This window comes from Ylistrum balloti, unplaced genomic scaffold (assembly GCF_031769215.1).
Source record: "Ylistrum balloti isolate Yb309-2 unplaced genomic scaffold, AGI_CSIRO_Ybal_v1 Utg370910, whole genome shotgun sequence".
In the NCBI taxonomy this organism is placed as follows: domain Eukaryota; kingdom Metazoa; phylum Mollusca; class Bivalvia; order Pectinida; family Pectinidae; genus Ylistrum; species Ylistrum balloti.
The window spans coordinates 506,577-519,322 of NW_026782516.1; the positions used below are offsets into that span (position 1 = coordinate 506,577).

Sequence of the window (12,746 nt, forward strand, 5' to 3'; positions counted from 1 at the left end):
TATAATATAATGCAAGTTAATTGACTGAGGTTTAAATACATCGATATTTATTTATTGTTTCATAATTGTTATTATAACATCGAATGTCTTGATAACATATTGCTTTCTTCCTAGTTTTGCTCGCATCAACTTTCTTAAAGGAGAGAGAGAGAGAGCAATCTTTCAATGAAAGTCAGAAGATTTCCAATGGTACTGATTGAGATAAATTGGTTTAGAGGTATTACTGTGCTATGGTAAATTGCTAAACAAAGTTACTTAATGTACTGCACTTCCTGTTTGATTCCATACATTGATTCAATCCCATCATTTGGTGAAGTAAGACAGATAACGATTTCCCTTTGTAATCGTTGGATGGGAGGCAACTCAAATGAACCATTTTATTGACGATAGCTTGTAGAAAATAAAAAGTGCAGTGATGTCACCAAAGGCGACGTTTTAAGCATCAACTACAGCTTCATGTATGATTTCCCGACCCATTTCGTGATACTGTTTTCTTCGTGTGTGCATTGGTAATATGTATGTGCATGTTAATTTTCATTAATTCGTTTTCCGTATCAAAAGCTTACTCTTGGATTAATCTTTGTTATGTTTAAGAAGGGTCTATGAAGGTGAAAATTTCTTAATTACATTCAACGACTTACATGCACAGCATTTCCATGGTTTCCTTATTTTTGCCACGTTTAATGCATGTTACAACATACAACACATCTCATTAACATATACTAAATATCTGGGAAATATCCCGAATCAATCATGTAATTGTAGGAAAAGTCAATGTTATATACACAAATATTTGTTTATAGACCGATAATCAAGGACCTCGAGAAGGACAGGCTACCCTCCGAAAGCTATTATATTCGCATTATAATCAATTTCCAAATTGCTGGTATTGAGTGTTTAATGAGGCCAGGTTTTATTATACAATTCAGGTCTTGTCTGTTCCACCATTTACGGAAACACTATTTTGGACACTCATAATAGGATATTCTACAACCTAAAATTACTACCTTCCTTCAATTATTTCTACCAATGGCAGAAAAGAAAGACAATAACACTCCCTGCTAAAATACATTTCTCTTTTGATATTTCCAAACTGAAGCTTTTTTTTTTGCATTTTGTTTAATTATATTACTGCGTTTACTTCAAGAAAAAAATTAATACATGTTAAGCTATTTTTTTTTTAATTTTCTCTAATTATCAAGAAACCCGAGCACATATTATATCTGATAGGTCAAACATTTAGATTGGATTACTTCCCTTCCCTTGCACATATCAGGAATAATTCATCTTTGTATTTAGTATAATGAATGAGGTCCTTCAGCTAAAGCGTTAAGTCATTCCGCCAATCTCCCAATGAACTCAATAATAAAGCTATCACATTTATACACATCGTTTAACAAAGCAAACAAATCATGCCACTAAACTACACATTTCCCTAACTCAATGAACAGAAAAGGAAAAGCAATCCTACAGTTATAATGTTGCCCTACCCTACACCCTTTACATAATGATGCTACGTTAGATGTCCACTGATAACCGTTATCAAGACTTCCTAATTCCATTGTTTTTATAGCCCTACGAGACTTTTTTGACATCAAGCTATTATGTCATCTTTAGAATCGTCCTTCCGGAGTTTTAATTATTATCAACGTTGTCGGATGGCTCAGCCTGAGTGCCTTCCATATGCAGGTTTAATATTGTCGCACGAGGTCCATTATGAAGGGTCTATAAATACCCACAGACCATTACAGACCTGATACATGGAACACGTAATTTCTGTGACAGGCTGCAAAATACAATAATTCACCAAACAGGATACGAATATGACGTCCATATTATTTGATTCTCATTACAGCTTTTAAAGTTAATATATATTCGACGTAAAATTCAATTGACCCATTCCTTAAGGTCCAGATGTACTGCATGTGGTCTGACGAAATGTTTTATTGCAATACATGTTGACAAAAATCTCAGCAAACCAGTTTATGTTTAGACTGATCGAATACCAGACGGTACACTATGCTTATCAGTTTCACAATGGGTCCCATCCATTGATATAGTCAATTACACCGGAAATAACTGTATTTACGTAAAAGAATCATGGGCAATCACTTATTCCTAGAAATCAAACGCATTACTTTATGGTCGACAGTTTGACAAAGGTGTATACATATATCTATTAGAGGTAATGCAATCACTGCATTAGACTGTATAAATATATGTACTTGATACAAATTTAACCTGGCAGGAATTGGGTTCGCAATTGGCGTCTCCAAGATACATGGAATAACAGCGCTTTTAACACAAATGAACATGATATCAAAGATCAAACTCCTCGAGTTTTATGCAAGTTTCTACAATTTCTACAATATTCAAGGATATTCTTGAAACTTAGAATTATAGGAAAAATCCTGTTTGTTCAAGCACCGACTTGCAGTCTTCCATGTATTTAAACAATGAATCTGCATCAAACGAATTGATAAATCGAGAAAAAAAAAAACAAATTTCCAATATTATGTACACGAAGAGCTTGTACTCAATAAGTCATACTTTTGTTTAAGCTTCAGATAACCATTAACTCTGGTTACATCCCCCGATAATATATGCTATTCGCGTCGGTTTAAAGCGGCTATTACCTTAGATTTCAACATCGGGAAATGGAGAATTCGGCTTATGAATAATAAAATATATCAATAACAAAGCGATACACGCGCATATAATGTCAAATTTGTTGTTTTTGTACATATTTTCGGCGTCGGAACAATGTTTATCTTGACTATCGTTTATAAAGATGTTCACGCTTGGTTTATTACGAAGAGTGGTTCACATGGCTTGTCACGTGACGCCGCAAGGAAAGAATTGATTACGAGATAAACAAACGCATAAGTCTTATGTATGACAATTGCTTTTGAGCCTTTCTGCTAATTCTTGTTTGCAGTAAATGATTCTATAGTGTTATGATATATAATTTTTAACAATCAATCTTAGTCATTCGTTTTGTTTTGGCTTTGTCGTGCGAGAATTATCTATGTCAATCGCGGGCGCTAAAATAGTGGGGCCCCAAAGGGTTATATGCAACCGGAAAAGAAAAATCTCATTGTGCAGAAATGCACAGGAATTGATACTTTGTCTGTACACATTAATAGATATTGCACTATCATGAAGGATACGTTTATCATTACGATTGTTATTCTTTTACACGAACGAATACCCCCAATTGGGCTCCACCTTGCTGTCAACAACAAACACACGTTGTCGACAGTAAATTCAAGCGAATAACACAATTATTTTCATTCAACATTTATCAGATAACACTTTTAGTAGTGTTGTTCATAACATACTCACGAGTCAAACATTGGATATTGGATTATATTCATTGACAAGCGGATACGTTATAATTATAGGGCTAACGTTAAGCTAACCAAATTTCGAATCCGTATTCAGTCCAAGATCCGCCTTCATCTTCCGCCATCTAACGAACTCCTGTCTAATATAAATTCTTGTCTGTCCTCCTTTCCGGACTGACTCCTTCCTCTTACACTCTCTAGCACTTTCTGCGAGGTAACTTTTAGTTTAGGTCCGCGTCGCCTTTTCGTATTTGCGTCCGCCTTATTGCTTCTTTTTAGGTTGATACGCATGCGCAGCATCAGGGTTACGAGCGGTAATGTATGAATTAGATCAGGACCGCAATGTTTACATTCTTTATTTTTTAGATATCAATAAAAAATGGTTGCAGTGAGTTTTAACTTTAGAAATTAACAGAAAGTCTTAAGTTTTGTAACATACTATTGGAAAATAGAACGTTTTATATCTTTTTCTCGTTGTCTTTTTTTTTTACATGATAGTCGCTTTAAGTAGATCGGCAAAGTTAAAGTAAGATGGTCGGCATGAAATATCAGAAAATACCAAAATGTTGACAAAATATTAATTCAAACTGCTCTTCCATGAAACCAAGGCCTTTAAAAATAAAAAGAAGGGCCACCAGGAATAACATACATGAATATTTAAGCGTATATATACAAAAAATAGTGAGTCGTGTAAATATTTCGACATGCACTTTTCTTCAAAGGTATCGGGCTATAATTCGCCGTCTTCGAGCAGTATTATGGTGATAAGTCATATTATCAGTTGGTTACTGGTAAGAAAACTTGAAATTATGAAATGTGTGGTAATGCAGCTAGTACAACTCAGTATCGTTTCATTTTTTCAATGCCAAGTGTTAAATTATCGATATTTTGTCTCTTCAGGTAAAAGTATAACACTTCCATCGATACCTACAGCATAAAACATCAGTAATGTTTCGTATTCAGAAATAAAGCAGTAGAAGATTAAATGTAAAGATGTAAATCTGGTGATTATATGTATGTATACAGAGATTTCTTTACATCAAGAAAAAGTACCTGGATGAACGCACCTTGCTGTAAAATTGCGATATGATACTCCACTTATAATGTTCCTCGAACATGTAATTCTACAATCCATGACTCCAGACAACCATTTTATTAAGTTACATACAAGATTTAGCTGTTACAAACAGAATAAAAATATGTATACTAACCATACATGGCAAACCCGTGGAAAGGAATTACTCCATTTGGGGGATATATGACTGCAAATTCTTCCTGTCCCATTTTCCCTCGTATATACGATTTAGGTGGGGTAGCACTATTCTGAGCGAAATGTTTTAGAACGTAGGTATCCCTTGAAAATGGAAGAAGAACCTGAAAAAAAGGATTGGTGTAAATCCTTACATGTTACTGACACGCTGATTGTTATCTGATTTTCAACACAAATTATCAATTTTCTCACCTGATACAGGAAGTCTTCAAAGACAAAGTATTGGTCATCGTTTGTTGCCGTGAGCTTCACATCCTGTAGAACACAACGAATGGCGTATGTTTGAAATGAACACAGAAATTGCATTAAATTGAAATACACTGACCATTGTTAATACCTTCCAGAATAGAAAATAATAAAACTGCTCTTCTACATTTTGATCTGTCTTAACCCAGTCTCTACTTTCAAAGAAATCAGCACGCGAAGCGCTTCAATACGTTATATGATAAGCGTGGTGATTTTGATTGTTTTTCGTCATAGATTTTCTACTTCTAGACACTGAACTTCCTTCTTCACGAACCTAGAGTGATTCATGAAACAGATGCATCAATATCAAAAGGTTACCCATATAACCCTTCCAAGATAGATACTTATCCTTTGAATTGAAATAATCAGCTATCGTACCATGTGATATAAAATTTCGTTGATTTCAAAAGCACTCTTAACACTTGAATCCATACCTTCATAAGCAGCATAAGATGATTCATTGAGCTATATTTATACTCGAAGATTAATATCCACGAAACATTTTTTTGAAAACCCACAAAAATTGAGTCCATCGAAAATAAAGGATTTTACAGTATTTTTGTTGAAATGTCAGAAAAATTACTGACGTGTTCTAATTACTATGATAACAAAATGTAACATTTATCGTTAAAACTTTATTGTTAGTGATAGAAATCCAATATATTATTGCCCATTTAGTCAAGATTTTTATTTCATACATTTCTTTGTCCCAGACGTTTTCAAATCTCAAGCAGTAGATCCTAGACTGGTTCATATGATACAAATGATTCCCATAATTTTAGCAGCGAATTTTCTGATTTAATATATAAGTGTTTAATTCAATACGGAAAGGTCGATTGAAAATAACCATCTTACACTGCTTGTAAAGCTTACATCTCGGTAGCAGTTTCCATTTGATAAAGGGCTTATCGTTTCCTTAGAGAACAAGTATATACCTAATCAATTCAATACAAGTCCTACAGCACATGATAGCCATGAACCCCCTGAGAGCGTAAGATCTTTTGCTGTCACAAAACTGATACAAGAAAATGCCATTGTTCCAGTGTAGCCGAAAACCATCCTATAGTGATAACTATCTCCTATAAAAGGTCCACACTGCATCAATCTTCTCACCAGCCAAACCTGGAAATTGTATAATCTAACACAGACAAGAACAATTAAGACATTAGTTACAAAGATAAACAAGCAGGCTATTCCTTCTGACTGATCACGTGGTACAGTGCATGTCCATGGGGACAATCAAACTGTCTAAATGCTAATACAATCATCGCAAAAAGCGTAGGTAAGCTTTAAGTGAATATACAAGCTCGCAAGAGACAAGCATCACGATTCAGAGCTAAAAGTGAGATAATGTCTGACAGGATATATTGTCTTAAAATGATGGTCATCCTCTTGTTTATATATATATACATATATATAATCAATAAAGTAATAACGACAGTAGGGACAATTAAATTGCCGAATTTTCGCGGCAATCTTCCCCTTTATCAAAACAAAAAAAATTACCTGTTACATGACATAAAAAGAACATAAAACAAATACAAAGTTACTAACTATCATCGAGAACGGTAGTGTTAATTTGAGTGTCTCGATAATCACTTCGGCCGATGGACACCAAGGGCTCTTTGTAAGGAGCGAAAACCCATCTTAAAGAGTTTGTCGGTACATCTCGGTCCCACACTAATGCAGGAATTGTTGATTGAAAATCTTATTGTAAAGATTTTATTCATTTATAAACTTTAATTGAATTTCCTGCAACTAATCAGGACAATTTTTAACCATATCTCTGCAATAACTGCAAGTCTTAATCTTTCTTTCAGAAATTTGTGATTATATTATCTTTATATTTGATTAAACTGCAAATAAAAACAGCTATATATCAATATGTGAGAATCGTAAATCAACAACGATGATATTGGGGCAATTGGGTACAAGTGGGAATATACGAGTCGTCTCCTTCTTCATCGTCACAGGGCATGTAAAACTGGCGTTATATCAATAAAGAATGTCGCGTGATAACGACAAATGTAACACTTCCCTAGCAAACTTACATCAACATAGATGTAATGAATATTAGTGCTTATGATTTGTTCTTGTCTTTTTTTATTTAATGCCTGTCTGCAGCGGAGTCTCGCTTTGAACAGAGCTGTATTTCGCATCGATATCTATCACGGTAGCCTTAGTATATGGACAAGATGGGAACAGGGTCAGTACATAAAGAATAATGACATATTAAGTGAAGGAAATGCTTATCATACAGTTCAATGATGAGTTTTCCCTTTTGACAGAGTTGAAACAAAGATCGATGTAACTAGCAGATCGTAAACAGTGTGATAAAAAATCAAGTATATGATATTCTGGACCTCCTCAGTTGTGTTCTTCGGCCGAATAATAAAGAAAACATTAAAGAGAAATCATGTTTCAAAATGTCCACCAGAGCTGGTACATTGAACTTTCGACGAGACCGAAAAATAACTGCCCTTTGTCGATTGCCCTTACTCTACATTCCCACTATTTTTTGTAATAGCACCATTGAATCTTGAAATGAATTTCAAAATAATTCCATGACAGTAGTTATATGTAAAAGGTTTACGCACAGCAGACGGCAAACGACTCATCCTAAAACTTGGGTCAGATGACATAAAAGCCATACTTTTTAAAAACCTCTATTTATTGATTGACCCAACGCCGTCCTTAAAAATCGACACTAATATTACGTCTACTAAAAGAGTCATAACGTTCCCTTAATTAGCATGTTTCGATAAAGGTTTCCTTACACAACAAACCAGCAATTAATTTTGCTTAAATGACCGTCCTATAATCGACATCACAAAATGTTATGAAATAGGTTCATAATAAATATCTTTACCTGCACTATTTAACTGTGAGATTATATTAATGTTTGATGAAAACAAATCAAGATCAAATATAACTAATTGTTTCATTTCACGTTAGCATAATAGGCAATATACTTTGAAAGTACATATTTCAGTGGTACATTTGTGTTACCTTTTCACGCTTAAAATATAGCGCAAACATATGATAGCACATGGCAGTTTGTGTGTAATATATATATATAACATTAAATGTGAATGTGTCATTAAACATTCCGGTAATTTGGCACAAAGTGACAATGTACTGAAGTTTGAGTGCGCTCTTAAGTACGTTTGTAGCATATGCCTTTCACGAAGACGCGGTCAATTCACCACCGTCTACTTTTGTATAAATTGACACCAATCAAAAACTTAGATTGACAAAACCATCGATTCTTACCTTATATAATAGACTGTCAACTAAAAGGTCGTGTTGCTGGACGTTGACTTTCAATTGTTCATAGTACAAAGTATCCTGTAAACAGAGCAGTTCAAAGATAAAACTAGTACACATTCAATTTTTTCGTTCTTCTTCGACATTTGTAATGTTACGTTACGTATCTTCTTTAGACAACATGTTTTTTTTTCATAACTTTATTTTTTTCTTAATGAGGCATAGTAACTTAAATGTAAATAATACTCAGTTTTCCCTTACTTCTTCGTCGATCTCCACACCTAACATCTGACACCACAAGCTGGCTCGCAAACTAGTTGGGCAACCTTTTTTAGAGAACTCCTGGGCCAGTGGACCGTGGCATGCATTTATCACTAACAAAAAGAAAATGGAAATTCAGAGTCAATATGTTATGCTAAGAAACTGATCAATACAAAATGTCAGTTTGAACAGATAAAGCGATAGATGTAAGTTCCTTACTAAAGAGGCAATCATTCTTTGACACTTCCGTGAATCTAAAAATCAGTCTGGAAAGAATAACCTACTAAACAAAGTATCCGAACATAAAAGAGCGAAATAACTAAATTACTGTGTATACATACAAAGTTATAAGTGGGTGTATAGAAATCGAAATACAGACACCAGATAAATGTAAATTCAAGAAAAAACTTTACATTAACATGATATATGACTTTTTCGGTGTATTCGTTTTGTAAAATATTGTCAGGAATGATGAGTCTTTTAAGTGACATTACGTGTAAATGTCTTTATGTAACTTTACACATTACGATTGGAAACATTACGTAAGAAATTGATGCTTCTCTACCAACTATATTGTGATGACTGCTGGGCAGTAAATAACATGTACAAATTTCGGTCAGAGTATATAATTAACTCCCGAAACCTTTTCGCTCCCGCAAACGCTAACACATGGAAGAGACTTGTTTCAAGTAAGATACATGGGATTAAAAAAATCTGAAAGGGTAAAAAAGGACACCGTATGCTTAAAACGTATTTTTCGGAGTTTCGTTCCCGTTCTCCTTTAAATTGAAAGAGAATAAAAAAAAAAACATCGATTCTGCAGAATTCCAACAGATCTTCTAGCATCATGGATCCTGTCTACTCATTTTCAATGACGTGCCTGCAGGGGTGTATTAAGAATCTAGTCATCTGTATATAATTTACAAATTTTGTTGCATGTTCTGATGCCACATCCAAATAACACCATTAATCGCATCAATACCCAGTTCCTTTAGAGTAAATGACTTTTCTCCATACTGCATTCTTCATTGCTATGAAATCAAATTACCAATGCACCACAAATATACATGCTGAGTAGGGAGATTAATTACTCAGAAATTGCTCTTTTGTATCTTTGATCCGCTTTTAAAACCCGACTACCTAACCTTGTACTAATAATCCATCGTATGATTGTGGGAGGAACCGTTGCTGCCGGTCTACAAACGAGGCTTTATCCACTTGATATCGTTAACAATAAGCTCCCGTTGATATTGTAAGGCTTGACTGATAATTAGCAAAATAGCCCTTAACCGTATTATCAGCTAGCTTACTTAATAACTTACACTTCATTTTGTTACTTCAAATGTTTCATGTTAAGCAACAATTCCAAGGAATAATACGAGTACTATTAAAACGATTAAAAACAAATATGATGACAGAAGCACAAAGCCCGTTTTATATATGAAATACGTTTCTTCAATGACGATGTTTACAACAGCACAGAAATTATCAACATGTCAACTTTGCAAAACATGAACGAAAAAACCAATAAGAAATTTAAAGAATAACCAGCAAAAAGTACAAGGCAAATAATAGCAGGTATTTTGTAAGCAACAACTGTTTTATATCTTTTTAAGAAATATTATGTCCTCAAATGAGAACAATATTAACATTAAGTGAATGGAAAAAGTATTTAAGTGATTTTGGCGAAACTCCATCAGAATACATAGATTTCCATCCTAACTATGAACCAAATCAATGAAAAACTCATTTTTATCGATACCTTATCATATAATAGTCACAGTTATGAAACGCTTTTGAGAATTTGATCTCAACGCAGCTACTGAAAATTATTGGAAATATACGTGTACAGAAAAGCCCATACTTTTTTCATTTTCTTCTGACTAAAGATGAATATTTACATTAATCACCAAGTAATAAGGTGGAGCTTCAAATGTAACAGTAATCATATAGTGATGCAGATCATTCAGCTATTTCATGATGTTCGAGGCTGACGTCATCCCACGTTTATCGGAGTCGATATTTTAGTCACTAGTAAGTTTGCAATGATATCAAACAGGGTCATTGCTTTACCAGAAAGAATTAATATTTTGTGCGGGAAATCCCACGACCGACAGTTTGAAACTCACAATATCAAAAAACCCGATTGACAAAAACGGCAGGTAGCTTGATCCAGCGTTTTGGCATTGAAAATGTAGCTTCTACGTCGTCAATCATCGATATAATCAAACGCAAACATGACAATTCGCTAACGAATAATAAGTTTCATAGATGGAGGCAAAAATCGGGTCCAGTCAGCTAATGAACACAGCAACACCTAATCCCGATAGTGGCACAGAACAACAAGCTGCGATCCGAATTTCAGTCACTACTTTGGAAATTTTCAGCTTCACATTAAGTGTTGCCTTTGTACTATATTTGTTACTTTAATTCATCGTGTTTGCCGTCTCCAAGCAAGCGCACGAGATAATGTCTGCACTTCATAATCCCTCAGCATGAAACAAAGAATAAAATAAAAAAAAATCTTCAGAACTACACGTGTCCGTGTGACACGAAAGTCCCCGTTGGCAACCAATGAGTAGTATGGAGATTTAAGTGCTATTGACTTTTAATTGGCGTACTCGTAACTTTTCAGACCCTGTCAAGTACTAGTTGACCATAAGACTGACAGCAAAAAAGTGATTAATAAATAGCCAAAAGTGAGGAGTTGGATGACATTACATTAATGCTACAGGATACAAATTCAAAATTTGCTTTGCGTGCAGAAGTGCTGATAAAGGCAAGCTTTTAATCACTTTCATGGTTTGAATGTCACCAAAGTGTTGCTGATGGCTTTTTTCATCAGATGACCTCAAACATAGAATTTTACGTTAGAAAGAAATAATAAAAATGTAGTTTTGCCTGCAAAATCTATAGCAAAACAGGAGATCAAAAGGCCTAAACGGTCACCTGACTAATCGCAACTAACTTAAACTGCAAAAGGGTCATAAGTCTTTAGGTCTAACAGTTCTAAAATTGCAAGGAACCGTAAGTTTATTAATTACGCTTGAATCTGTTCCATTGTCGGACCAGTTTGAAATATGTTCATACTTTCTCAATTATATTGTTCACAAGGGCCATGGTAATAAACGTTCAAAGGGTCCGGGTTGAATACAACACATGGAAGTTAATCTGGGTTCTTTATTTACCTTTCTTTCCAACTTTCATCTTGTCAGACTCGAACAGCTCTGGAGGTATATCCCCGAAGTCATCTATTCCTGATTGGCCTTGATTGATCGCCATATCACTGTACTGAAGCCGCTGAAAATACATACTACAATATGTCCCTTATCATCAACAAACACTCATGTAGTTCTATGGAATTAAGCCATGTATTACGTTCAATATTGCATAATATACTAGCATCCATACCACATCGGTTAAATTTCATCGGATTACGTCTTAACTAATTGAAATAATATTATGTACTCAAGATCATTAAGTGCTATATCAGGTTCACAAATTATGTCAGTAAATTTTGCTCTTGTACAGTATTTATGACTAAATGTTATTTCAAACCGTTTTTATTGAATGATTTGTATTTGTGTGTACTTTACTTCCACGAAAATTAATAGGTGTCCATTTGTGCAATTAGGTACGTTTATGGGGATAAAATGATTAGATATTGGGCATTATAGAGAGGCCTTTGCATGAATATCAATTTGGGACTCAAAATAGCTACTAGAAATATGTGGATGACTAACTTGAACCACCAAAATCACATTCCATAAAAAATCCTTTTACCAACAGTCTAAAGAGAGACAAATGTGAAGGAAGTTCCCACACAAAGTCTATTGAACAACATAACAAATTACAGGATAACATCAGAAAAACAAATGAGGATGTATGGATATCAAATTATCTTTTGATTTGTCTTTTTTTCCGCATAAGATATGGAACATAAAGAAACGCAAGACAAAACTGGAAATACGAACTATTTTCATGTACTAATCAAAGTAAAACATGTTAGCAGGGTTACCGAAACATATAAATGCTTGGAATCTTTTAATCTACATGTAAATAAATATTAGCTTACATCTGATGAAGAAACGTGACATCGCTGAATAGATTGTATCTCCGGAGGACGCCATCGTTTATAATTCAAATGCGATACGAAATGTGATACAACTCATACGTCTGCATAAAGCTAACAGCTTGAAATACCACGAATCTTCCAAGAGACATAATTAAGCTACTGGATTTGTTCTCTAAGGCGGTTGATATCTTCGACATCACATAATCCAAAATATCTTTCAATATCATAAAATATGCTAGTAATCATTCTCCTTTTTCAAACTAAAATAAGACAATTTTTA

General features: G+C 34.3%; 1 protein-coding gene across 1 annotated transcript in view; it reads right to left on the reverse strand.

Moving 5' to 3' along the window:
* Nucleotides 1–12,746, reverse strand: part of LOC132559429 (TBC1 domain family member 19-like) — a 42,158-nt gene that overhangs the window by 13,065 nt on the left and 16,347 nt on the right. The window contains exons 8-12 of the mRNA XM_060224043.1: nt 11,580–11,691; nt 8,392–8,504; nt 8,137–8,211; nt 4,810–4,872; nt 4,559–4,721 (exon numbers count right to left, since the gene is read on the reverse strand). Coding sequence (XP_060080026.1) covers nt 4,559–4,721; nt 4,810–4,872; nt 8,137–8,211; nt 8,392–8,504; nt 11,580–11,691 — 526 coding nt within the window. The remainder of the gene's footprint in view (nt 1–4,558; nt 4,722–4,809; nt 4,873–8,136; nt 8,212–8,391; nt 8,505–11,579; nt 11,692–12,746) is intronic.